The 26,086-nt window shown below is 41.5% G+C and overlaps 1 protein-coding gene across 1 annotated transcript in view; it reads right to left on the reverse strand.

The window, feature by feature from the left end:
- The window catches only part of dvl1a (dishevelled segment polarity protein 1a), a 66,941-nt gene extending 41,581 nt beyond the window's left edge, over positions 1–25,360 (reverse strand). The window contains exons 1-4 of the mRNA XM_034171520.1: positions 24,925–25,360; positions 9,484–9,553; positions 2,971–3,092; positions 586–704 (exon numbers count right to left, since the gene is read on the reverse strand). Coding sequence (XP_034027411.1) covers positions 586–704; positions 2,971–3,092; positions 9,484–9,553; positions 24,925–25,094 — 481 coding nt within the window. The 5' untranslated portion in view covers positions 25,095–25,360. The remainder of the gene's footprint in view (positions 1–585; positions 705–2,970; positions 3,093–9,483; positions 9,554–24,924) is intronic.
- Positions 25,361–26,086: the final 726 nt, after the last annotated feature.

Raw genomic sequence — 26,086 nt, forward strand, 5'->3', positions numbered from 1 at the left:
AAGCAAGGAAGGAAAAGAATTGAGTAGAAATAACCAAAAAACAAAAATAAATAATAATAATAATAAGAATAAGAATATAATAGCTAGACATCTGCCCTTAAAAAAACTGGTGACTGGCCACCAATATAGAAGAAGATTGTTTTTGTAATGATGACTCATGATGGTCGTTATAAACTGATGCGAAACAATATTCTCTGTTTGTATGGAATATTTCACAATGCACTCGTAGGCTATGACAGAGTATAATTATTAAACCAACTGGAAAATTCTGACGATAACTGTGGTACAAAATAATAATGTTATTATTGGGAAAGAGTGAATTCCAAAAATGATCTTGGCAAGGAGAAACTAACTTACTGCTTTCAGCTTCCCAGAATTAGAATAGTTATGCATTTCTTTGTCTCTATGCTGCACTATGAACCATTTTATCCCTGAGGACGTTTGCATACATGTCTGCTGTCTGTCCGCTGTTTTGGATGAGTTAATTGTGCGGTAATAAGTTTGGAGGCACTGAAATGCAATCACTTCAAATGACAAGATAATTGCCTGTTTAAACTCCATCTGTCCCATGCTGATAATACTCACGCTCAGTTTCTCGAGCTCTTCTCCGCACACGCTCTCTCTCACGCTCTCTGCGGTGGCTAAGATGGGACTCTGTACCCGTGTCTGTGTCCAGGCCATCTCGACTGCTCACAGCATTGGCACTGCAACACACAAGACTTAATTTTAAAATAACAACAACAACAACAACAACAAGGTCTCGCTTTCGCCAAGCTGGGACCGACAATCCTGTCTGTAATAATATCTGCTTGGTTACCTGCCAACCTTAGGCAAATATGCAACTCATACGTGACTGTTTCAAATTCAGTCCCTCTGGCCAAAAACAGCAGTTACATTGTTGCACGGTATGTGATGTGTTTTCCATTAAGTGTTATTAATGACCAGATACCCTGAAAGGGAGCCACTCTGGACAATGCAAGCATTAATGAGACCTATTGAAAAGCCAGATGGTGCGTGACGCGTGACTGGGAGAAGGAAGGGAAAATGTCAAGATTGCTCAAAAAAAGAGAAAGGAAGAAAGGACAGAAGTAGTAGATCAGGTGTGGGGTAAGCAATAAGCAGGCCTTGGGATCTGGAAGGAATCTGGAGGTTTACTAGGACCTGCAGGGCAGACTGTTACTCTGTCAGCAGGATGAAGACCCTATGGCCTCAGGCACCAGGGTTAAGGGACTTTCACAGCCACTGGGTACCTTAGAAACCTGAGGCCTGTGAGAACCCTGTCAGACTGTCACACACAATTAGATGTGCATGCTACATGCACTTTACACCTGCCTAAATAATTGCACTCCTGCAAGCACACTCACAGAAAAGAACAAAAGCTGCAGGAGAGAAACCTGCTCCAACATTCTGTAAAGGTATAAAGATGTTTTCACACACCTCAGTGCACAACGTGTGGATGATCAATGCAAATTATGAGCACTAGAGCAAACAGGATGCTATGTCCGCCGTGTTCGCTCAGCGGGAAAAGCGCTCAATGAGGCATTCTGCGGCAGCGTACTAATGGCTGCACCTGGACTGGGATTTACCAAAGCGCAATAGGATGTATGCAAATGCCCTACGATCAAAACCGCAGTTTGTTGCTGGAGATGCAGTTTGGTGTTTGAGGTGTCTGCATCTCGGTCTGTCCGTCGCTGCCGTCCAGCCGGTCTGCTGATCAGGAGTGAGATTATCTAAGGCGCAACGCTAGAGCTGTGAGCAAATGCCACCTCCTCAATTCTGCAACCCCCGACTCACTGCTGCCAACTGACCACCCCCCTTTCTCCAGGGAAATAGAGATGGGTGCTTTTAATGTCTGTTAATCCGGATTACCAAGCAGAAGCGCATCGGTTGTACCCATTCTCAGCCCAAAACACCTACTCTTGTGTTCTCACTGAATAAAAGCTATTCAGGCTGACAAACACATGAAATGCATGAATAAATCACAAAGAGAAAATGAAGTGGTAATAATATTCTCGCTATTTACAGACAGCAGTAAAGAGGGACGACTGGATTCATTTCAGAGAGGAGGTTCGCAACTGGGAATTCACCACGCTGCTTCTCTCAGAGAAAGGCCTGCCTGTTTGACTCCAAGGAGAGAGAGACAGAGCCAGCGTGAGTGTTAGGCAGTGGGGGTGGAGGGAAATGACGTAGCGTAAAGGGGCTGGCCCAGCGCCGCAGTGCTCCACAAGGTGGCGACAGTCACGGTGACAATAAAATCATCCTGGAACCTGACAGCCAAACAGCAGGGAGCAACCCACAGAGGGCGTAAGTGAGCAGAGACATCAAACACTAGATAAAGACAAGAACTGAGTCATGACAGATTGCATGTTCTCAATATAGAGCCTTGGCCATATTGCTGCGGCGCTGTAATGCCAACAGCCCACATCAGGCTGTCCCCAGTGCTTTTTGCTATATTTAGCTTAAGACCCCACCGTAGCAAATGCACCGATTTTCGTTTAGAGCTGAGTTAAAGTCTAGGCACAGGTAACAGTCATGGGGCTTTCCACTTAGTCTCCTTTCCTTTAATACTGTGCTCTTATTTCTTTACTGATTTATAAGTGGAGGTGGCTGACTGCTGTGAGCAACTGCATTCAACAGGCCTCAGTGTGAAAGCTAATTCAGCAGCACTGCACGCATCATATGGATGCTTACAAAAACCAGCAGACTAACAGTTTTATCTGTGGCTGCTTGGGTGTGAAGTGCACATACACAACAAGTGGGATTCGTGTTCACAGCCAAGCAGGTGCAAACACATACTTCATGTCGTGTTCACTCGCAGGCGTACAGACCATCTACACGTCCGCTGCCGGCCTACGCCAATCAGTTATTTAGATTTTGATTAGTGCATATGTCATGCTGTGAAATAATAATGTAACCTTCTGGACAGGTGTAACTGCACATAATATGACGGGCAATGATCAGCCTACTCACTGGAAAGAGGGGGGGCGTGAGTCTCCTATGCCTCCAGTTCTCTCGAGGGGAGGAGGCAGCTCCGGGTGGCTCTCTGTGCACTGGGATCCTCCATCAGAGTGCGTGCTCTCTGCCAGGACCAACTGGGAAAGAGATATATTTTCTTAAAGAAAACAGTATACAGTTTGACAATAGAAAACCAAAAGCGACAGACTCTGGAATGCTCAAATCTAAACACATGCTGATGGTGACACAACAGATGTGTCTTGTTAGCAGTGGTGGGCACAACTAACCAGAAGGTTAGCTTCGATAACCGCTAATCAGCTAACTGAAAGGTTATCTGTTATAACGCTAAACCAATAAACCACCAAAAAATTTAACGGAAGCGACAGCTAATCGTTAACCGATACCTTACAGTACTGTATCCAGTATACTCTCAGCTACTAGCAAGCCGATTTTGAGTTTAAACACCACCTACGCTTCTGTTAGAATCGAAGGTAATCACAAACCCAAACACAGCCAATGAATCAGCACTTCTGCCCACTGCTGTAGGGAAGCGTAATTTTCCTTCACAGCATACAGTGGTCCAGTCGTGAGGCAGACGTCTTGAAAAGGAAAGCAGGCTGACTTATGGTTTGGAATTATAAATCAAATGAATCCGGATAGAAAAACTACATTAATTTCAACTCTATCATTTGTACAAAGTGAAAATATAACACATATCTTTTAATTTTAAAATAATGCACCAATTCTGAAGTTTTGATCATTAGCACACACAGATGCCCAAAGGGATTATGGGTAAACTGAGCCTCCACTCACACTGATTGGCTGACTCATTCATTCTATGTAAAAACCAAAACAAGTTAATGTAACGTGTGTTGGTGTTTACAAACAAATGAGCTTTTGTAAAATATGTAATTTTTTCATTTGTTACAAAAAAGGCATTTGCAAAACCAAAAAGTGTTTAAGTTGTGATTCAGGTTGACAACCTTGTGATATAACTGGGCACCATTCCCACTGCCATCCAGTACATTGGACAAAATGCATACAACACTGCCATCTACTGGTGCCCGGTTATATCACACAGTTGTCGAATCACAACTTAGACTTTTCGGTTTTGCAAACGCCTTTCTTCTTCTTTACAAATGAAAAAAAACAAAAAAAAAAACACAAATGTTACAAAAGCAAAAGACTTTTGTTTTTTGTGGCAGCCTGGTGGCCAGGCCCCTTCTGCTGGGGTAGAGTTGAGCTCAGCTCCTCTCAGCTGCCTCACTGCTGCAAAATACGTAGCAGACAGGAGCCAACAGGGTTTATAAATGTTTTTCAATGTTACTAAGTATGTAAAAAAAAACATTAGCGGTCAAAAAGTTATTGGAACTAAATTTATCAGAAGCTAATTGGTCCGCTGATGGTTTTTGAAGTTATCTGAAAAGTTAATCCGCTAACAAAAAGTTAGCGTTGCTAATTAGAGGATTAGCGGAACTGTGCCCACCACTGCGTGTTGGTATAAATGAAGGCTATGAAATGAGATGCAGCAGAGAGGCATAGAAATGAATGGTGGCTTCAGATAAACAACTTGAGAAACAGAGGGATGGATGTAGAAGCTTTAAAGACCACACTGCTGTTACTCAGTAGAGTATCAGTACAAAGGAAGGCGTACAGTGATCCGTAGATACACCAACTGTCCTTTCATCTTGGACAGAATAATGACAGTTAAAGTCAGCTGCCTTAGAAGGACTGACAACTCTGTGAAGTGTGACTGTTCTAATGCAAGCTTTGGGACAGGTGGCACTATCGTAATACAGCTCATCTACCCATCACTAGGCTCTTAGAAGAAGTCTGATCGGTGACTTTTTTGTGTGTGCAACTTAAAAGACTGAAAGCGTTCTTGTGGGTACAACTTTGCGCTGACATTACTGAATTAAGTGAAGACTGACAAAAGTTCATGCAATAAACTAAATATCTGTATCAGTCATTGAAAATCCGTATTGGTCAATCACTAATAGAAAGGGGTCTTACAGGTGTTATGAATGATTTTCCTGACACTAGATGTCACACACTTGGGTCAGACTTCAGAATGTAAAGGCCCGGTCACACCTTGACAATTTAGCCTGCGTGTGCCGACCGTATTATAAATGCCGGCACATGCTGGCGTACGTCTAATAAATTAATCCAGCTGTCACATCCTGACGATTATCCAGCATATGCCGACAGCCCAGTTTCCACCCAGTGGTTCGGGTCGGTACTGCACGGTGTGGTGCACGTCAGAAACAGAGTAATTTAACATTTTTTTATTTCAATTTTTTATCTTGGTGAACCATTTTCATGTGTACAGAATGCTGATGAGTCGACTCGCGGTGGTAAACACTGCCGTGAATGAATGAAGGGCTGTGACTCTTTAAATGTTTAAAGCGTCAGCTGCTTTCTGATCAGTGGATCTGATCAGGTATATGATGAGGTCATCACAGACCTGAATAATGAAATGCTGTGATGATTTAAACTTTTAAAGCACCAGTCGACCACGATCAGGTGTTATCTGAATTAAGTGCTGTGTGATCTGTCGGTGTGGTGATCACAGACAGTGACTGCGCTTTAAATGTTTAAACAATGCATTTATCAGGCGTGACCACACCTGATTGATCAGGTCATCTGATGATCACAACAGCAACGGTGCTTTAAAAGTTTAAATCATCACAGCGCTTCTCTGTGATCAGAGCGCTTCTCTGTGATCAGAGCGCGACACGGGCATGACAAACACACCTGCAGCAGAAAAATCACAGAGAAGCTTGCTTTAGTCATTTTCAAAAATCGGGAGCTTTATGTGGATTCATGTCCATCCGTGATGGTGAATTGGACTGAAATGAACCGGTCGGATACTTCGTGTGTGAATGAAACAGTCTGTCTGCATGAGGACTGCAGCTTTTAGCCAATCAGTGGCCAGCATTAATGGAGAAATTTAGGCTTATGAGTAAATTACAAGAAACGTGTCCCAACAATCACACTACTTACCTACAACTTATGTCCCGCATGTGCAGGATGTATGTGCAGTCAAATGCTGGCACTTGTTGAAATTTTTCAGCATGCCCAAAATTTTTTGAGGAGCTCAGCTTATTAGGACGTACATCAGTGAACTTCAGCGTGTTTCAACGTGCTCTTAAAAAAATGGTTTACTTTGCCTTGATTGGTGTAATTTTTTCAGCACACTTTTTCTCACCTGTGTGACTATAGTTTTTCTTTCATTCTGACATTCGATATTAACACAGTAAACCTAAATTCACACAAAAACATAAAATCTGAAAAGGAAAAAGTTACATACATATTTAACAAACCATTTTTATAACTTAGAATGCAAATATATATATAATTTGTAAATTTCAAAAACATATGTAAAAATGTAGCATATACAAAGTTATGTACAACTATTTACATTAAAATGCAGGAAATGCTTCAGACGTTTTCGTACAACAATTTCCTAAACTAAGATGCCACATAAATTATTTGTGCCACTCAAAATACAGTTCTTGTCTAAAACAAACAAACAAAAATTAAACAGCTATGAGGTGAGTCGTGAGTACTGCTGTCTGTTTCTAAATAGGGAACACGTATGTTCAGTGCATGTCCCTGGTCACAAAGTATTTACAAAAAAAACAGTCGCTGACTGCAATATTAATATTTTAAATGCCATTCCATTCCTAACATTTCCCACAAACACAACAAATCCATACATTATAAATTTATTATGAAATTTATTTTGTTAAGTGCAACTGACGGGGTTAATTACATGGTCAAGAATAATTTATATACACACAGGGGAAAGAAAAATGCAAATATTTCTCAGCAGCTGTTGTGAGACACCTGGAGATTGCAATCATGATGCACTACTATGCCATGGGGAATATGTGATACGTAAGTGATGACAGAATGTGGTCACATGCTGTGTAGAGAGATACTGCAGAAAGAGCTCTGAAACGCTCTCGCAACAGTGAGAAAAGCCACTGCGTGCTACTGGATGACTTCTTGTGAAACTGCTGTTTTTTGCATTTCATTTTCCTACATGTACTGGACAGTGAACACAACCTTTGTGTGGCTATCCATAATTAGTTTTTGTTAACAGTGACTGGAAGACCAAACAGCAAACTGGAGTTCATCCAATGGAATGAGAAGACATTATTTAAATTAAAAGACTCTCAAGACTACATGAACTCAGAATTGAACAATTCAACAAGAACAAAAATGACATTAATAAATAGCAGATGTCAACACTTTTCCTATATAAGCCCAGAAACACCCGCAACATTTTTTTGTTATAAATAAATTAAAATTCAATATATAACACTAAGTATAAATACCATTTGTCAAAAGTCAAAAGTTGGTTATCATTTTTTGTAGAGCTCAGCTTACTGGCACAGCACACACTCAGTGATCGAGCGCAGAGGCAGCAGTGCACACATTTTCACAAATAGCGTTATAATTTTGCATGCATGCTCATTTTTGTGCATGAACAGGAATGCTGCCCAGCCAAGGCTGTTATCCATCTACAGCTCAGTGAACTGGGACAATGCGGACGAAGTGTCTTGTCCAAGAACACAGATAGGTAGCATGACTGGGAATCGAATCCAGATCCAAATATTGGTAGCCCAACTCCTTATCCCAATGAGCTACCTGTTCTACTACACAGTTCCAAAAGATAGTTGCAGTATAATGCAGATAGATCACATGCAGGGATATTTGTGTCTGTGACAAGATGATACAGTTAGGTTAACTACTTGTAGGTGCTGGAATTACTCTTACTGAGCAACTCTGGGAATCCTGCAAGTGTCCACAACCACTGCTGGTTGGCTAACTAACCTGGACTCTCAGTGGATGACAGCAGGGAAAATAAAGAATTTTCCCAAAGGGATCAATAAGCCATGACATTCATATATGGCATTGTTTAGAAAAGAAGACAAAAACCCACTCAATAGATTAGTGGCTAAGTAAAACATGTGACTGTCTTCCAGCTAACATAATTTATACCGCCTTGCTCTGTCTGCCTTCCTTCCATCAATATTTATAGCCACATCTTTAACCTATGTCCTGTGATTAAGATGTTTGTCTCCATAAACGTATTGATTTTATGTCAGAATATTTTAGACAAGTGTCATATTTCTTACATTAGCGTTCAAATGTAATCAGTGCTAATTTTATGGCTACAGTGGCACAGATCAACATATAACTGAATCACTTACAGCCTATAAATAAATGTACCTTACACTGAGTATTTGGAAAAAGGTCTGTGGAGGCTTCATGTGGCTACATTTACACTCAACAAAAATCTAAACGCAACACTTTTGGTTTTGCTCCCATTTTGTATGAGATGAACTCAAAGATCTAAAACTTTTTCCACATACACAATATCACCATTTCCCTCAAATATTGATCACAAACCAGTCTAAATCTGTGATAGTGAGCACTTCTCCTTTGCTGAGATAATCCATCCCACCTCACAGGTGTGCCATATCAAGATGCTGATTAGACACCATGATTAGTGCACAGGTGTGCCTTAGACTGCCCACAATAAAAGGCCACTCTGAAAGGTGCAGTTTTGTTTTATTGGGGGGGGGGGGGGGGGATACCAGTCAGTATCTGGTGTGACCACCATTTGCCTCATGCAGTGCAACACATCTCCTTCGCATAGAGTTGATCAAGTTGTCAATTGTGGCCTGTGGAATGTTGGTCCACTCCTCTTCAATGGCTGTGCGAAGTTGCGACGACGAACTGGAGTCAGGTCGAGACCCCGATGAGGACGACGAGCGTGCAGATGAGCTTCCCTGAGACGGTTTCTGACAGTTTGTGCAGAAATTCTTTGGTTATGCAAACCGATTGTTTCAGCAGCTGTCCGAGTGGCTGGTCTCAGACGATCTTGGAGGTGAACATGCTGGATGTGGAGGTCCTGGGCTGGTGTGGTTACACGTGGTCTGCGGTTGTGAGGCTGGTTGGATGTACTGTCAAATTCTCTGAAACGCCTTTGGAGACGGCTTATGGTAGAGAAATGAACATTCAATACACGAGCAACAGCTCTGGTTGACATTCCTGCTGTCAGCATGCCAATTGCACGCTCCCTCAAATCTTGCGACATCTGTGGCATTGTGCTGTGTGATAAAACTGCACCTTTCAGAGTGGCCTTTTATTGTGGGCAGTCTAAGGCACACCTGTGCACTAATCATGGTGTCTAATCAGCATCTTGATATGGCACACCTGTGAGGTGGGATGGATTATCTCAGCAAAGGAGAAGTGCTCACTATCACAGATTTAGACTGGTTTGTGAACAATATTTGAGGGAAATGGTGATATTGTGTATGTGGAGAAAGTTTTAGGTCTTTGAGTTCATCTCATACAAAATGGGAGCAAAACCAAAAGTGTTGCGTTTATATTTTTGTTGAGTATATATGATAAATGCATGCACCGCATATGTTTGGTGGTTAGTTCAGAGGATGAGATGAACACCCTGAAGAGAGAGCGCGGCGGCACGAGTGAGCCATCCATCTCACTTACCCAAGACACCACTCTCCCATTGAAGCAAGGCAGCTTGGCGTTGTCATCGGAAATCTCCTCTTTGACAACCCTGGGGAAGAGGCAGACACGTACAGTCAGGTTAACCACCCAGAAGGACACATAATCAGCTAACACACACACAACACAGTAAAGGCGAGAAACCTGCCGATACACAGTTGATGATTACTCAAAGACATTCAGGCTTTATAAGTTGCATTTTTCAGGTTAGCTTTCAAGCAATTTTGCAGCCTAAACAGCAGAGGTAACCTCAATAAAAAAAGCAGCAGTAGCACTCAGTCTGTAGCAGAGATCTCTAGTAATCACCAGGTCTTCCCAGTATTACATCACCATAGTAACAGGATGCCGAATGGCACTTATTTGGAGGTCAGCAGCTGAGAAAGAAGCGTGGTAAGGGACATACACCAAGAGAGTACTGCTGCACTTTGTACACTAGGGCACAAAAGGTCTCCCTAGAGTACTCCCACCCAGTGTACACTGAAAAATCAAACACACAATCTACTTAATAGCTGTGTTTTGTGAAGCACGGCTGAGTGGGAGACCCCCCCACCACACCCCAATGATGCTCGTACACTGGCAGGCTACATGGCCTAGATCTGCCTGCAACGCCAAGGAGAACAACAGTCCTAGTTACACATGATGTGCACATATGACCTACTATCACTGAAACTGTGGAATATCAAATTATTAGAATATAGATCATTTTTTCTGTCTCCAAGTTATGGGAATGGATGAGTTTTTAATTGATATCCATTCAATCACTGATTCTGCTTATCATTCTGATTCTTTATCGAGTCCTGATAAATTCTGTGCAACAATGGAGGTCTACACAGGATTTCAACACAAATGCTGCAGTTTCCCTTGCTGCTAGATACAGATTTTATTGTCATGCCGCCAGACATGACATCATGAGGCTTACATTTTTACAATGCATAAGTGTCAGAATAACATGCTGACATTGATAAAGAGGAACTGATAACATCTAAGAGGTACCATTACTCTATCTCCATCCCTATTCTAAGTCTTTCATGATAATTACATTATCAACTTATTGTTCCACATATGGATTTATGTTAATTTAATCAGGTTTAGGCAAATATATAAAACCCTACATACATAATCAACTGTATAAGTGTGTACTCTCTTTAGACAATATTTTATACCTGTATTTACAAAGTTTAAAAGGGGCATCTTATATTTTTTTCTGTATAATAGTGTCATTCTAAGTATTAAATAAAACAAATTTTTACAGTAATTTTCAAAATTCCCATTTTATATTAATTATTATCGTGCTATACAAATTTGCTAAAAAGTAAATCGCAGCTAGAGGCGCTGCATTCAAACCGGAAGTGTGACTTGAGCATATGTGGTAATCTGTTTATAATACAGCCGCAGATGGCAAACAGAGTAATTTAACATTTTTATGCCCCGCACAGCGCTTGCGCCGGCAGGCGGGGCATAGAGCATCTGGGTTGTCCGTCCTTCCGTCTGTTCGTCTGTCTGTCCGTCCGCAATTCGTTCACCGCAACGTAGCACGGCACCTATTGCTCGCAAAAACTTCATATTTGGTGGGTATATGCCTTCAAGGAGTACTTCGCATGGGTTCAAAGGCCGGTGACCTTGACCTACTTTTGAAGGTCACCAGCGGTCACAACTGTCAAATCCTTTGCCGCAACGTAGCTTGGCACCTTTTGTTCACAGAAACTTCATATTTGGTGGGTATTTACCTTGGAGGAGTACTTTGCATGGGTTCGAAGGCCAGTGACCTTGACCTACTTTTGAAGGTCACCAGTGGTCAAAACTGTCAAATCCTTTGCCGCAACGTAGCTCGGCACCTTTTGCTCACAGAAACTTCATATTTGGTGGGTATTTGCCTTGGAGGAGTACTTTGCATGGGTTCAAAGGCCAGTGACCTTGACCTACTTTTCAAGGTCACCAATGGTCACAACTGTCAAATCCTTCACCTGAAATTTGTTCTCCACAATGTACCTCGGCACCTATTGATTGCAAAATCTTCATATTTGGTGGGTACATGCCTTTGAGGAGTACTTCGCATGGGTTTGAAGGCCGGTCACCTTGACCTACTTTTAAAAAATTACCAATAGTTGCATTTCTTCGAAGGCTACCGACTTTTTATGGTCACTGTTGGCCACATCCTCTAAATAAATATGATGTCAATCTCCAATTTTTCCACTGTGTATCCCAGTTTACATCAAACACATGAGGGTTCAACCAAATACCTACCCCACACATGTACATATTACTGCACTTTACATCGAAATCGTACTGTGCGCGGGGCATTTCGTGACTATTTTATTTTAGTCTTGGTAGATCGAGGGATTTACTTTCATCGTGGGAAGAGTCAACTGACGGCTGTGATAAACGCAGATGTGATGTTAATGAATGACACACTGTGACTCTTAAGTTCATTTTCTTGTTGTGGAACAAAGCACCGGCATTCTCTAGTTCAGGCTAAAAACACAGAGGGACTTATTTTAAAACACTACGTTTCTTCACCCCCTGACAAGGAATGATTTTCAAACGTCGTCGTCCAAAATCAGGACTTTGTATATGGTTTTGTCAGGCTGTGATGATGAATCTGACTGAAATGAATCTGACTGAAATGAATAGGCAAGATAAGACTTTATATTTGAATTCATATCATGTTTCTGGGGCTTAGGTTGGCTCTGGCTCTCCCTGCCTTTCTACACTTACTGAAGTCAAATAACGTTAGGACTCAGTGTCTTTCAACAAGTCTTGTGGTTCTGATAGTGGGTTAGTGGGTGCACCTATAAGCGTGTGAGTCAGACTGTACTTATAGACAAGCGTACAAACAGCTGGCCAAGTGTACCCACACACAGACACCGTTTGTGACAGATCACACCTGAACTTTGTCAAATCATCTTATCGATATTCTCCCTTTCTTGCACATAGAATTCAATATGGACACATTAAGGCGGGAGCTTGATCCCCACACGCATACGTCATAAAATTTCTCATCAATCAGATGTGTTTATAATTTTTTATTTTATCAAATTATGTCTTATTAAAAAAACTCAAGAAAGGTGGGAAATGCATGTTTTATTGTGTTTTATCAGACAAAATAATAATTATGTTTAGGCTAGCCCTTCTTTAAACTCTACTAGCGTCACACATCGAGACACTGAAACATTTCCTTGCACTTCTTTCAATCTTCAAACTAGGGCTCACTTTCAAAATGGACTGACATCTTCTCTCTGTTTCACCAACTCTGAAATATTAACAGCATAATTTGTTTTGAGGATTGTCAACTTGCAGGTTTCTCTCCCAGACCACCTCATGTTTTCCTCCAGGACATCTCTGTAAAGGTTTCAACTTCTTCAAAGTTGTAACAGGTCTCTTCTTCACTCACCTCCTCCTTGCACAGTCATTCAGTTTTTAAGGACAACATGTTCTAAGCAGACACACAACTGACCAACATTTTCCATATCTAAATTACTAGTTCTAACTGCTGCCATCAACTTTGTTTGTATGAATCCCCTCACTTACGCTTTTCAGTCACCTCTTTGTTGGGTTGCAAGGGTTGTTCTTTTGTTTTCATGGTATAGGCTTTGTCACAACACTGACTCACCACCACGCTCTACCATCCAGACACGCGTGCTTAGATTGCAATCAGTTAAAACCCTTTCACTTGCCCAGCTGACGAGTCGTAACTCAGCCGGCATTATAAAGCAGTTGTCTTGTGTATTTTTAAGTCATTTCAGTTAGTGTGGAGACCTGATTTTGCAGGAAATCAAACAGTAACAGTGTTGGGGGTGTCAGGGCACACGATTGTATATTAATAGAGTAATCCAACGTGTGAACGTCCCTCAGTGTGTACGTCTTTGGCTGTAAATTCCCTACAAATATACCTTCCAGTTACCCTTTGACCTGCTGGGACGCACATCCGCATTAACCAGTCACCACAGCTGTCAGGATCATGTCAGAAACTACAGATGAAGCCTGTGCCTAATCGAAGCTAACACCTTACAAACTGACATTCACCCATGGCCTCAACTTCTCTAATCTACTTCCAGGCTGTTGTTATAATTCCCTGTATGTCTTTAGGCATGCTTTATTCCAAAGGATTTTCTCAGAAATGGTACAAACCCAGCACAGATCTCACATTAGCTTCTTGGCTTTGAAAACTGAAAATGAAAAAGAAGAGGTGCATTTAGGAGCAGCAGGAAAGCCTAAGAAGATTTTAATGCAACCGGGTCTCTCACTGCGACTTCACAGCTTGTTTTTCCCCCAGGTGTTGTTTGCCAGAATGTTCCCGTTACTGAAATGATTAGCCAAGGTAGTTGTGTTTTTGTGCACTGCTGTTGTGGGAGCTGTATTTCAGGGAGTGGTGGACAAAGATAACGTATGCCTGTGGCTGGAACTGATGACCACGGAGTCTGCCACTGTGGCCTGTTCCACCTCAGGGCGGAAAAAAGAGAGGGAGGCAACGGCTAAGTCTGTCAGCTGCTTGTTAGGTAGGAAGTGTTTGCATCCTCTTTCTCAAGCAGCTTGACTAGACTGTAAGGTAACTTGCGAGGATGTGGGAGCGGTCTGTACAAATAAAATATCAGCATGGCTGTTTCTGCCTTCCAGCTACTAGATGTAGTGGAGCAGATAACTGTAACAACTGTTCATTTCTGGAAACAAGCACCAAAATTGGCACACATACACCTTAGACATATCTCTTTTGTAAAAGCACATTAGCCACCTAAATTTTCAATAGGTAGCCAGGTAGGGGTCAATTGAAGAATTACACAGGGGTCAAATTTTAAAAATGCTCCAATAATGTTGAAAACTATACCACATTATTTGTATTGTCGTGAAGATTCCAAAAGGGTATAGTTTGGACTATCTATGACTGAATATTATGGAGTTATGGGGTAAAAACAGCAAGAATGGTGACAAAGGTCAATTTCAGTTTGACAGGATTAACAAATTGAATAGTTTTGACTGTGTTGAATGCTTGGTCTGCAAGGTAAAGGTCAAACAATGTCGACATCCATTGGATTCTATGACAGGTGACATATGTCACGCCGTAACATGACAACTAAGCATGACACATGGTGCAAACTATTCCTTTTTAAAACCCCATTAACTCAATCAATAATTTGCATCCTGTTTTACAATAACTGGAGCAACCTTAACTTCTGACTCCTGTACAAACTGAAACTGACCTTTGTCACCATTCTTGCTGTTTTTACCCCATAACATTCAGTCATAGATAGTCCAAACTATACCTTTTTGGAATAGTTATGATAAATGGTAAATGGACTGCATTTATATAGCGCTTTTCAAGCTGCATCAGAGGCTCAAAGCGCTTTACAATAATGCCTCACATTCACCCCGATGTCAGGGTGCTGCCATACAAGGCACTCACTACACACTGGGAGCAATAAGGGATTAAAGGCCTTGCCCAAGGGCCCATAGTGATCTTCCAGTCAGGCAGGGATTTGAACCCATGATCTTCTGGACTCAAGCCCAACACCTTAACCACTAGACCATCACCTCCCCAATATTGTAAAAAAAGAACCACAAAATAAAACGCCCATGATTTTTACCTCAGAATTGAGTGAGTCCATATTTTTTTCCCTCTGCTTGGTCTAAAAAAGTAACCGTTACTGACTGCCACAATTTTTTTTCCTGATTTCTTATAGTGTTTCTTAAAGCCAGAAAGTTGTCATTTGAAATGACTTTAGTTTTGTGTCATGTCTGTGATCTGCTTTTTTTCTACAAAATTAAACAATGAACATCCTCCGAGGCCAGTGATTCCATAATTTTGCCAGGGGTTGTATGATCATGTTCGACTTTCAATAGTCAATAATTCAAAAACCCTTCAAGTTGTGACCACAATATTTTACACACATATAACTAGTACCCCAGATATGTGTATTCTACAATATGAAGATTATCAGTTGAATCCCTTCTTTAGTACAGCTCTTCGAAATTGTAATTTTTTTGCGAGAATGAACAATCTGCCATTTTTGTGATGCTACAGAATGAAACATTAGCTCTGTATCCCGTTTTTGAAATTTACTACTATATCTGGGGTGCCCAAATAGGGTGTATTCCAAATTTCAGCTTTATATTAGCATTTTTAGCTGAGATAATGCCTTTTAAAAATGAAAAAAAGCTCAAAATGCTTTCACGAGTGAAAAATGGGATTGTGGGTACTCTTATTAAAAGATTATATCTAAAAAAAAAAAAAACTTGGAATTAAGCAGAAATATTTTGCATGTGTTCATCAGTGGGTACTTGTATAAAAAAAAAAAAAAAAAAAAATCATGAGAATCTGAGTCGGTGACCTGGGAAGATTTTGGAAAATCTGATGATTTCACATGGAATGACCCCGCTTCTCTTCCTGCTGTAAGACATGAAATCAGCAAAGCAAAAAAACAACCCCGGAGAAAACAGATGACGTGTTTAACATAATGGCCCAGTCACATGGCACTTAACGAAGGGTGATGAAGCCCTGACGAAACAAGAAATCTGGACTTTCATTGACTGTCGTTGACATCATTTAACTTTCGCGCAGCTTTGTTCCGACAGCGGGCGCTTCGTCAGGATTTTTAAACTGTTGAAAAATTTGAATGAAGGGTAACGAAAACCTCAGTTCATCTGTGTTTCGTTTTGCTGTCGTTCTTGACTTTTTTAATCGTTTGTGTAGTTTTTGTAACGTTATTGTTTAATTTGACTTCGTTGGAGCAGCTGAATGTTTTCACACAGTGCAGAAGCAGGTTTGTGAGCGCTGAGGCTGCTGCTGCGTTCATTTACCATCGGAAATTACAGGGCAAATTCAGCCTGCTTGCTTGGATTTTTTTATCTGTGTGGAGGGGCAGCTTCAATGGGCTCAGGCACATTACATAGGCCAGAATTAATCTTTTGTGTGGATATAATTAATTATTTTGCCACAAGCAACTGTTGAATTTGAAACAATGAAAAAGTTGTGTAATTTCCGACGGTACTTGAATGCAGCATCAGCGGCAGCAGGAGCTTCTGCGTGTGCCTATTATTTTGTATTAAATATAACAATATGAGTGTAGGAATGACAATCCAGTCCTTCTGTACATGTGGCAACAGGCAGATGAATCAAAATGATGATATAAAGAGCTGTTCTGGAAGACAGAATTCATGTTGTGGATCAGTGATCAGCTGGTGGAATAACCGCAGGAGTCAATGCCCGCGTTCACACGCACTGATTAATTTACTGTTCTGATATATTCAATCATCTTTACACTTATATTTATATTTATTCTCCCTTTTGACAGTTTTCTGTTATAAATCAATATATATGTCTTAGAACATAATACAGTGATACAGCAGTGACCACGGAAAACTTTTTTTTTTTTTTTTTAATTGGAGCATGACGGAGCACGCATCATGTCGACAGACAGTGTGGATTCTGATGATGATGGAGATGATCCCTCTTTTGTTCTGAACAAGGAACCAGAGCAGGTGGTCCACTGACATCTCCACAGATTCTGTTTGCAGTTTCTCCAGGACTCAGGCGCTGTTCCAGCAGTGGCTCCAGGCGCATTTCGTTGAGATCGTGAGCTTCGGTTTTGTTAAGTTCCTCTTTCGTCCCTTTTGCACTCTTGCTTCGCAGACTGTTCGGTGATAAAAGCTCTTTCGTCCACCTTTTCTCAACGAATTGTAATGTTTTTTTACTTTTTCCCTTCGTTCAGGAATCGTCGTGTGCCGTGTGACTGGGCCATAAGGTGAAACGTGCACTGCCTGCATTCTTTTCAGCTTCCATCTGACATCAGCAGCTGTATTTGTTCCGACGTGAACTCTATAACAAGCACACATGCAAACCAGAAACATGTGCTGTGGTTTGCTGTTACTGATCTGACTTCTTTGACCGACAGCTTCAACAGTCCTAACAGATTTCACAAGATAATGGCCCTGGGTGATTGCTGAATATCCCATTTGTGGGACGTCTGTGTAACCGGGGGAGGATTAGACATGTTTGTTTATGCTTAGAGACAGAGGAGGGCTGGATAGCCAGTTACAGCCTAAACCAGAAACCAGAGGGAGGAGAAGCCGGCCAACACCGGCCAACAGTCCATGGACTTTTTAGTGTGCTGACGCTAATGATACTATAAACAGGGAAGCTAAATATTTGTCGTCAAATAAGATTGTGAACACAACAGACTTCACTACACTGGGTACTGACACAGACTATGACTTCCTAAACAATTTAAACAAGCTATGAACTGTTGAGTTAGTGCAGAACCATTTCGTGGATCAACAGAAAAATAGCTCGTCAACTACTCTGATAAGAAAATAATCACTTTGAAGAAAAAAAGCAAATCATTTTGTGTTATTGAGACTTATCCTGTCAGCAGGATATTTCCACATGAACCAATAGCAGAGAAGTACACCTTGGGCCAAAGACCACCTGAATAAATCCTGGTACTGTTGCCTCACAGCAAGAAGGTCATGAGATCGATTCCAACCTGTGGCCTTTCTGTGTGGAGTTTGTGTGTTCTTCCCATGTTTGTGTGGGTTCTGTCTGGGTGCTCCGGCTTCCTCCCACATCCAAAGACATGCAGGTTAGGTTGATCAGAAACTTTAAATTGTCCGTAGGTGTGCGTGTGGGTGTGAATGTGTTTATTTGTCTTTTTGTGGCCCTGCGATAGCCTGGTGTTCTGTCCAGGGTGTACCCTGCCTCACGCCCTATGACTGCTGGGATAGACTCCAGGCCCCCTGTGACCCTTAATTGGAGTAAACAGGTATTGAACATGTATGGATAGATGGTAGCTTGGGATCATGGGTTTGATCTTGTATTTAATCTTGTTCATATACAAGTAAATTAATGGTAATAACAGAGTGACTTGAACTAAGAAGTGACTGCAAGCTAGGGAAGTAACACACCCATTGCAGGTAATTAAGTAAATGTAACCAGGTAATGTGTATTGGTTTGTTGATCTTAAAGTTTTTCAGTAGATATACAGAAAAATATATATATTAGGTGTGACTGTACATGGACCAAGAAAAACTGTTCATTTTGTAATCAATCCAGAACAATGGACAAATCCAGGAATACCTTTTTAACACTTTAACATTGTGAGATGGGCCTTAACACCCCCCCCCCCCGCCAAAACAAACAATAAAAAAACAAACAACAAACCAAACATAAAACAGACATGTTTTCATTAATTTCACTGGCAATGTTACATGAGTCATTATGATTTATTTATTTTTTTTGCCAGCTATAATGACTATAATCCATGATTGTATTGGATTGAGTGCAGATTAGGGTTGGGTATCGAGAACCGATTCTTTTCGGGTATCGTTAAGAAATTATTCGATCCACCAACAACAATAGCCTTTTTGCTTAACGAGTCCCTTATCGGTCCTTCAGAGCGGCAGTTGTTTTTGAGGGTGTTTGTTGGGAAAATTATAATTTCTCTACGTTGATTACAGACCCTGCAGCGGTCTGTAATCAACCGCTTCTGCAACGTGGATCTGCTTTGAACCTTGAACCAATGAAGCAGTGCTCCGATCCGCTGCTTCGTTGGTTCTTTGCTTCGGTCCTCTTCAGAAGCAGCAACTCCACTTCTTATCCCTGTCAAAGCCACTGAGTCACTTTGTGCAGATTAAAGTGACTAACTGGGACTACTGTCTTGTTGCAAGAAAGAAACGAGAATTGTCCTCCGTTCCATTGCTCTGAACGCTGCGCCGCCGAGTCAAGTTAGAAAGATAGAGTCCGCTCAGAATTAATAACTTCAAAGCGAATCGCCGTTAATCAAATGCCACCTCTTTCCAAATGCGTAATACAAACCACCAACTGCAATCGATCAAAATGTTTTTTCCTCCAAAAATGAGACATCCTGCCCTGATGTGCGGCAGCCCAAGACTGTATGGCTGCAGACTCCAGCAGCCAGCTGAGCTCAGCTCAGATGTATGGAGAGACTTTCATGCCATTAATGTCTGAAAGGACAAAAACTACAGATTTGTGCCGATCTGTTGGAACAGCGGTTAGAGACGCTCTCCTACAGAGCCGTCGACTCGGGTTCGGTTCCCGCTGTGTCTGACACCTGATGCGGGCGATCAGCTCCGTGTTGAGCCAATTGTAGCTTACAACTGGGCGGAACGAAAAACAAATAGGGTTTAAAAAAAAAAAAAAAACCCTACAGATTTTATTTATTTCTATTTATGTCCAGAGATCAAGGATCCACCATGTAGAGTTTATTTATGTCCAGAGATCAAGGATCCACCATGTAGAGTTTATTTATGTCCAGAGTTTAAGGATCCAGGGACCAATTTCATATTTATTTACTTTAAGACGCAATAAAATGTTGCTTGTTATGTTGTTTACCGATCGATCTACGTTCCGATCCTCACCTATGGTCATGAGATTTGGCTCATGACCAAAAGAACGAGATTGCGAGTACAAGCGGCAGAGATGAGTTTCCTCCGCAGAGTGGCTGGGCGCTCCCTTAGAGATAGGTGAGGAGCTCGAGTCGAGCCGCTGCTCCTCCCACGTCGAAAGGAGCCAGTTGAGGTGGCTCGGGCATCTTTTCCGGATACACCCTGGACGCCTCGCTGGAGAGGTGTTCCGGGCACGTTCCATCGGGACAAGGCCCCGGGGAAGACCCAGGACACTCTGGAGGGACTACGTCTCTCGGCTGGCTTGGGAACGCCTTGGGGTTCCCCCGGAGGAGCTGGGGGAGGTGTGTGTGGATCGGGAGGTCTGGGTGGCTTTGCTTGAGCTGCTGCCCCCGCAACCCGACTCCGGATAAGCGGAAGAAAATGGATGGATGGATGGATAAAAAGTGGCTGAGAATAGAAAACTGTAAAGCCTACTTGTAGTACACAGAAAATACACAGGAGGTATCAATAAGGGAATATTTATAATATTTCATATTTTTGTCATTTTAAATTCATAGATTTAAGGCCCAAAAATAATATAATCAGTCAACAATATGATTTGTTTCAGCCCAATTTAAGCATGAAATAAATGAATGAATTAGGGACAGCATTTAAGATCATCCTGCTGGGCCAGCAACTTTTCAAATTTACTGGCTACCCTAAAAAAGGTGGTTGGAAAATCTTCACCATCCCAGCAGATAGAATCGGAAGAAGAAGTGGAGCGATTCTTTAATAACTGTGTACATATCGCTGATGGTGCCTTTAAGCTGTAATTTTCATAGCACAATACAAGGCTGACATTATATTGCCTTATCCATTCACAGTGCAGCTCTCAGAGAAATATAGCATCATTGTTATCATAGCACCAGCATTAACGTTAGCGCTGTGACACACATGTGTTAGTGCAATCCTCCGCTGTGTCACATTCCACAAACAGTGCAAACAAGCTAGGAATGGCAGAGGTGCATTTGTGCCAAAAAGCTGCACATTTTTGTCCTCTGAACACAGTGTCTTAGCATCACTTCCTCAGGAGAAGAAAGATCCCCTTACCAGCCCCCGATTTTCTGAGGCACAAACAAGACTGTTCCTTTCAGACCTTCAGCTTGGCTGCTTCCTCGGCTCCGGAGAGCCTCTGTGACTTGCATTATAGTGAGATCTCAAACCCACTCACCACCAGTGGCAATGACAAAACGCCATAGCACCACCTTGAAGTCGCTGAAAGAGCCAAGTGGGTTACTTCAAAAACAACTCAGCCGAAATTAATTCCTGTCTTATAAATATTGATGAATGTATGACTATTATGGGGAGAAAAACAAATGGCATGCAAAATGTGCATCATGATCCTTCATTGTTATGTGCATCAAAACGCCACAGCCCAGAGCGACATGCATTTCATGCAACACCAAAGAGAACAATGAAATAGCAGGGCTGCTGTGCACGTCAGTCAGAGGTGAGCTGAGGTGGGTTTTTTGGGGGGGGATTTATCAAATGTGTGGACCTTACTCACAGAGCTGATATGGCGGCCAAAAATATAGTCCTGCAAAGCTGTAAGAAAATGGCTGGTTTTTAGCGGCACAGCAGGAGGTCTACTACAGAGGACCTTGCACCAACTGCTCATTTACATTTCAAACGCCGTCTATAACTGCAAGGGATTTGATGTTTTCCCTCTCTGCTCAGCAGTTCTTATTCCTCCCCAGCTAATTTTCCAGCAGCCATACTGTCTGTTCTTATGCAGTGCAGCCAGCGTGGCTACCACAAAGCATTGCGGTCCTCTGCGCCTTCGCCTGGATTTGCTTCCATAACGTGCCAGTACCATACGGCACTCAGGGAGCCGGAATATTCTGCCTTAACTCAAAGACGGGGATGCTCATGGAGAATGCTTTTATCATTACCGATGAACAGACTTATGTGAAAGCACAAAACACCCAAATTCACAAGTTCGCTTAATAGGTGCTGTTGGTGCACATACAGGATCCAGTCGGCCTACTGCAGCAGTGGATGCAGCAATGTCTCCATGTGGAAGGAGTAAACATACTGTGTTTGTTTCCATAATCTGCGTGTCGATCACCTGAGGCCCAGTGAGCAAGCCTGGTTTGCGGGAGTGGCAGGAAGCCGGGGCTGAGGACAAAGCGGCGCACCAAGTCGAAGCCGCCACCAGGAAGAGCTAGTTTCCCTCGCAAGGTCAGGGAAATGTACGGCGTCTGGTTCTACAGCCTGCCAGCATTTCCTCCTATCGTGATAACAAAACTACACACTAATGAGTGCATGACTCTACGGGTTGGAATGAGAGAAGCTGACACAAATATGTAATCGCCAGCACAGATGTGTAAATCAGGACAATAAAGATTGGATTAAAAAGAGAGCAGAACACAACAAATATAATTATCTGTATTATTCATAAACAGCCATTTGATAAAATGATGTTGCTATTAAGACTCACTAGGGTAAACTAAATTTTAAAAACTCTTTATGACGTGTTATGAAAATGTTCTCTTTTCTACATGAAGCTGTGGCCTAACCTCTAAATTAAATATATTTTTTGTTAACACTTTCTCAGCCTTTCAATAAAGTCACTGGCAAACCAATTATTGAATATTTTCTAATATTTTATCAGATCATTCTCCAGAAATCATTATACATCCCACCCGCACTCAAGGAGATGAACAATAAACATATCTGTAATAATATTACTATAAAAAATAATGAAATGTGTCATTCTGAGACTGGAGTTTGTGGTACTAACGTAATTCCATATTTTATTACAGATTTCTTATCCTGTTACTCTTACATATGTGCAAATAAGATGGACAAAATATTCTAACACTTTTCCATACAATACCACAACAAAATTAAATTAGTGCACAAATAAGTGAAATCACAGTGTAAACATTTTCATTTATGTTTTTTGCAGGCATGTTGTGTTTGACATTGTAAATATGTGTCTGTTCAGCTGTGCACTTTTTAAATTAAATATTTCCTCAACATCCACTGGACATCACTCACTTTCACAACTTCAAAAATTAATCGGTTATCAAAATACTTATAAGTGTTTGGGTAATGTACTAATAAAGTAGTAAGAACCAATGCACATTCACCGGTGATCATTTAATCCACGTTATCTGGTACCTTAGACGGCTTGAAAAGGCTCTATAAGAACAATTACTTGTTATAATCTGTTGAACTAGGTTTATAGATTTTTGTTACTGTTTTTGGGGATTGTGCACTGTGTTTGTCTGGTTGTGTTTGGATTTTTTTGTTGTTTTGTTTATTGATTAATTTATACTGTTTGTGTTGGCATTTGCTGTTGTAAGTATGTATATATATGTGTGTATATACATTTTACTTTTGTGGAAAAAGGGGTGGGTGTTTATAAGCTTTTTCCCACACCCTTTCATTCACACAGGTTCATTGTTAAATTGTCCTATTCATGAGTTTTTTGTTATTGTTGAGTCTGTGTGCCGAATAAATTCATTCATTCATCTACAATCTATAGTGTACACAATAGCAGAAACAATTAGTTGGTTCATTGCTTTTTCAATTAACAGAATAATAATCCATAATTATTTTGAAAATTACTTTTAGGCCATGACTGCTTTTAGCTTCTAAGATACAAGATTATAATACCTTCACTATTTGAAATATTTATTTCTCTATGGACAAAATGTATTCAGCTTTGAGAAACTTACTGAAGCTCCTTTTATTTTTTGACATTTTTCCAATTTGGGGTCTCTGAACCACACACCTTCTCTTTGTTTTGCCCAACCATGGCAACGAACACACAATCCACAAATGAATAATTTGCTGTTAAAGCAAATTAAATAGTAATGTTTTATTTTAAAATAGAATTTTTGATTCAGGATGTTAATCATCTTCAAAATATAATACATTTAACTGACTGATCCCGTTCTGTTCAGGATCACCACAGTGGATCTGGTGTGGCTCTGCAAATTGAGTTGACAGGTTTTAAGCTGGATGCACTTCCAGATGCAACTCCAGATGGACAATAAGAACAGGCACAGGTGAACTTTGAACCCCAGACCTTCTTGCTGTGAGGCAAGAGTGGTCACTGAGATAATAAGGTCTGTTGGATTTTACATGAATTAAATATGTACATTCTTTACGCAGGATTATGATGTGTCCAACGGATACAATTTTACAATAATTGAGATGCATAAGAAAATTATTTTATATAGAAACATTCTGGTCATGTGAAACCAATGGACATACCTAAATCATGTAAAGTCACGCTTTTTTCAGTGGCTGCCACCATAATCATGCAATTATAATGTAATGTAATTTTAGGCATGTAATTCACATATCAACACTGGCCTGTGGTCTTACATTCAGATTAATTTAAGGCCCTGCAAAATAAATAATTTGGGCAACTCTGTTCCATACAGTAATTGTGTAGCTGTTGACAGATTAATGGGTAGTTAAGTCAATTCGTAGTTGCAGGCAGCCCTGTTGTGTTGCTGTATTCTACATGTGCATTTGATAGAAAATTCAGGGTCTCTGGCTCCTCCTGGGAATTTGATGCAAAAGATGCATATTAACTAGTCAAAACAAGCAGTGGCTGCTTATTTACCAGAGAATTCCTCTGGGATTTCCCTGCAGCCCAGTGTGCAGGAGAAACAACTTCCTACAAACATGACATTGTCCTTTAATTAAAGGTCTTTTTTCTTTAAATGACACAAGGAATAATAATAAATACACACAACACAATAAAAACCGTGACAACTTGAGCCTACACACACACACGTTCGGGGCAAAATTGTTTCGACATTTACTTTGCACATAATTCACATGTGACGTTGACATTAATGAGGGTGCGTGTTGCGTGCGTGTGTGTAGACAGATGTGGGTCACTTCAAACGCGCGTGTCCACGCCGCAATAACGAGCAGGTGCCAAGCGCGTGGAAACCCACGCTGTGCACACACACATACACACACACGTAACAAACAGTGCACGGCCTGAAAGCAACACACACACAATAATTAAGACGAACGAACACAATCATAACCGCTCACCCAAAATCCTGATCCATGGATTTGAAGAAGAATTTGTAGTTGTTGACGGGCCGGTTGTTGAGGACATTTTTAAAATCCGCTAAGGTGACTTTATCGGGAGAAACGGACAGTTTGACCAGATAAGGAGTCTCCTCCTCATCTATGTGATATATGATTTTAGTCTCCGCCATGAGAGTGAGGGGAGGACAATCATTGACACAGCAAAGCACCGACGGCTACACGCAGGCCTCTTCTGTCAGCAGCTAACCAACGAGGAACATCGCCGCCTTCCCTAAAGCACAAACCTGCGCACACAAACACAGCTCGGCGGCTCTGACAGCACAAATACACGCATAATCCCGTCCGGAGAGCCCGTGTTCCTGCTCCTCTCTGGGTCGGTACGGCGGCTGTAAAACAGGAAGGGACAGTCCACATCCTTACGTTACCGAGCGGGGAACATTACCGCCTCATTTCTTAGACTGTGCTGACACCTAGCGGCGGCTTTCAGCAGTACGCAAGAGAGCGCTCGCGCATCTTGCTGTGATTTTTGCCGGTTTTAATTGTTCCCCTACGCTTATCAGGTCATTTGTCGGATTCCAGTCAAACTTGATTTCCTAGAATGGCCTTCAAAGGGTTTGTTTTAGTAAAGATCAAGAATATCAGGGTAAAGGTTTTTTTATATAGCGCCAAATCACAACAAACAGTTGCCCCAAGGCACTTTATATTGTAAGGCAAGGCCATACAATAATTACGTAAAAACCCCAACGGTCAAAAACGACCCCCTGTGAGCAAGCACTTGGCTACAGTGGGAAGGAAAAACTCCCTTTTAACAGGAAGAAACCTCCAGCAGAACCAGGCCCAGTCCTCTGCTGGACTGGTTGGGGCTGAGGGAGAGACCAGGAAAAAGACATGCTGTGGAGGGGAGCAGAGATCGATCACTAATGATTAAATGCAGAGTGGTGCATACAGAGCAAAAAGAGAAAGAAACAGTGCATCATGGGAACCCCCCAGCAGTCTACGTCTATAGCAGCATAACTAAGGGATGGTTCAGGGTCACCTGATCCAGCCCTAACTATAAGCTTTAGCAAAAAGGAAAGTTTTAAGCCTAATCTTAAAAGTAGAGAGGGTGTCTGTCTCCCTGATCTGAATTGGGAGCTGGTTCCACAGGAGAGGAGCCTGAAAG

This window comes from Thalassophryne amazonica, chromosome 6 (genome assembly GCF_902500255.1).
Source record: "Thalassophryne amazonica chromosome 6, fThaAma1.1, whole genome shotgun sequence".
NCBI classification, from domain to species: Eukaryota; Metazoa; Chordata; class Actinopteri; order Batrachoidiformes; family Batrachoididae; genus Thalassophryne; species Thalassophryne amazonica.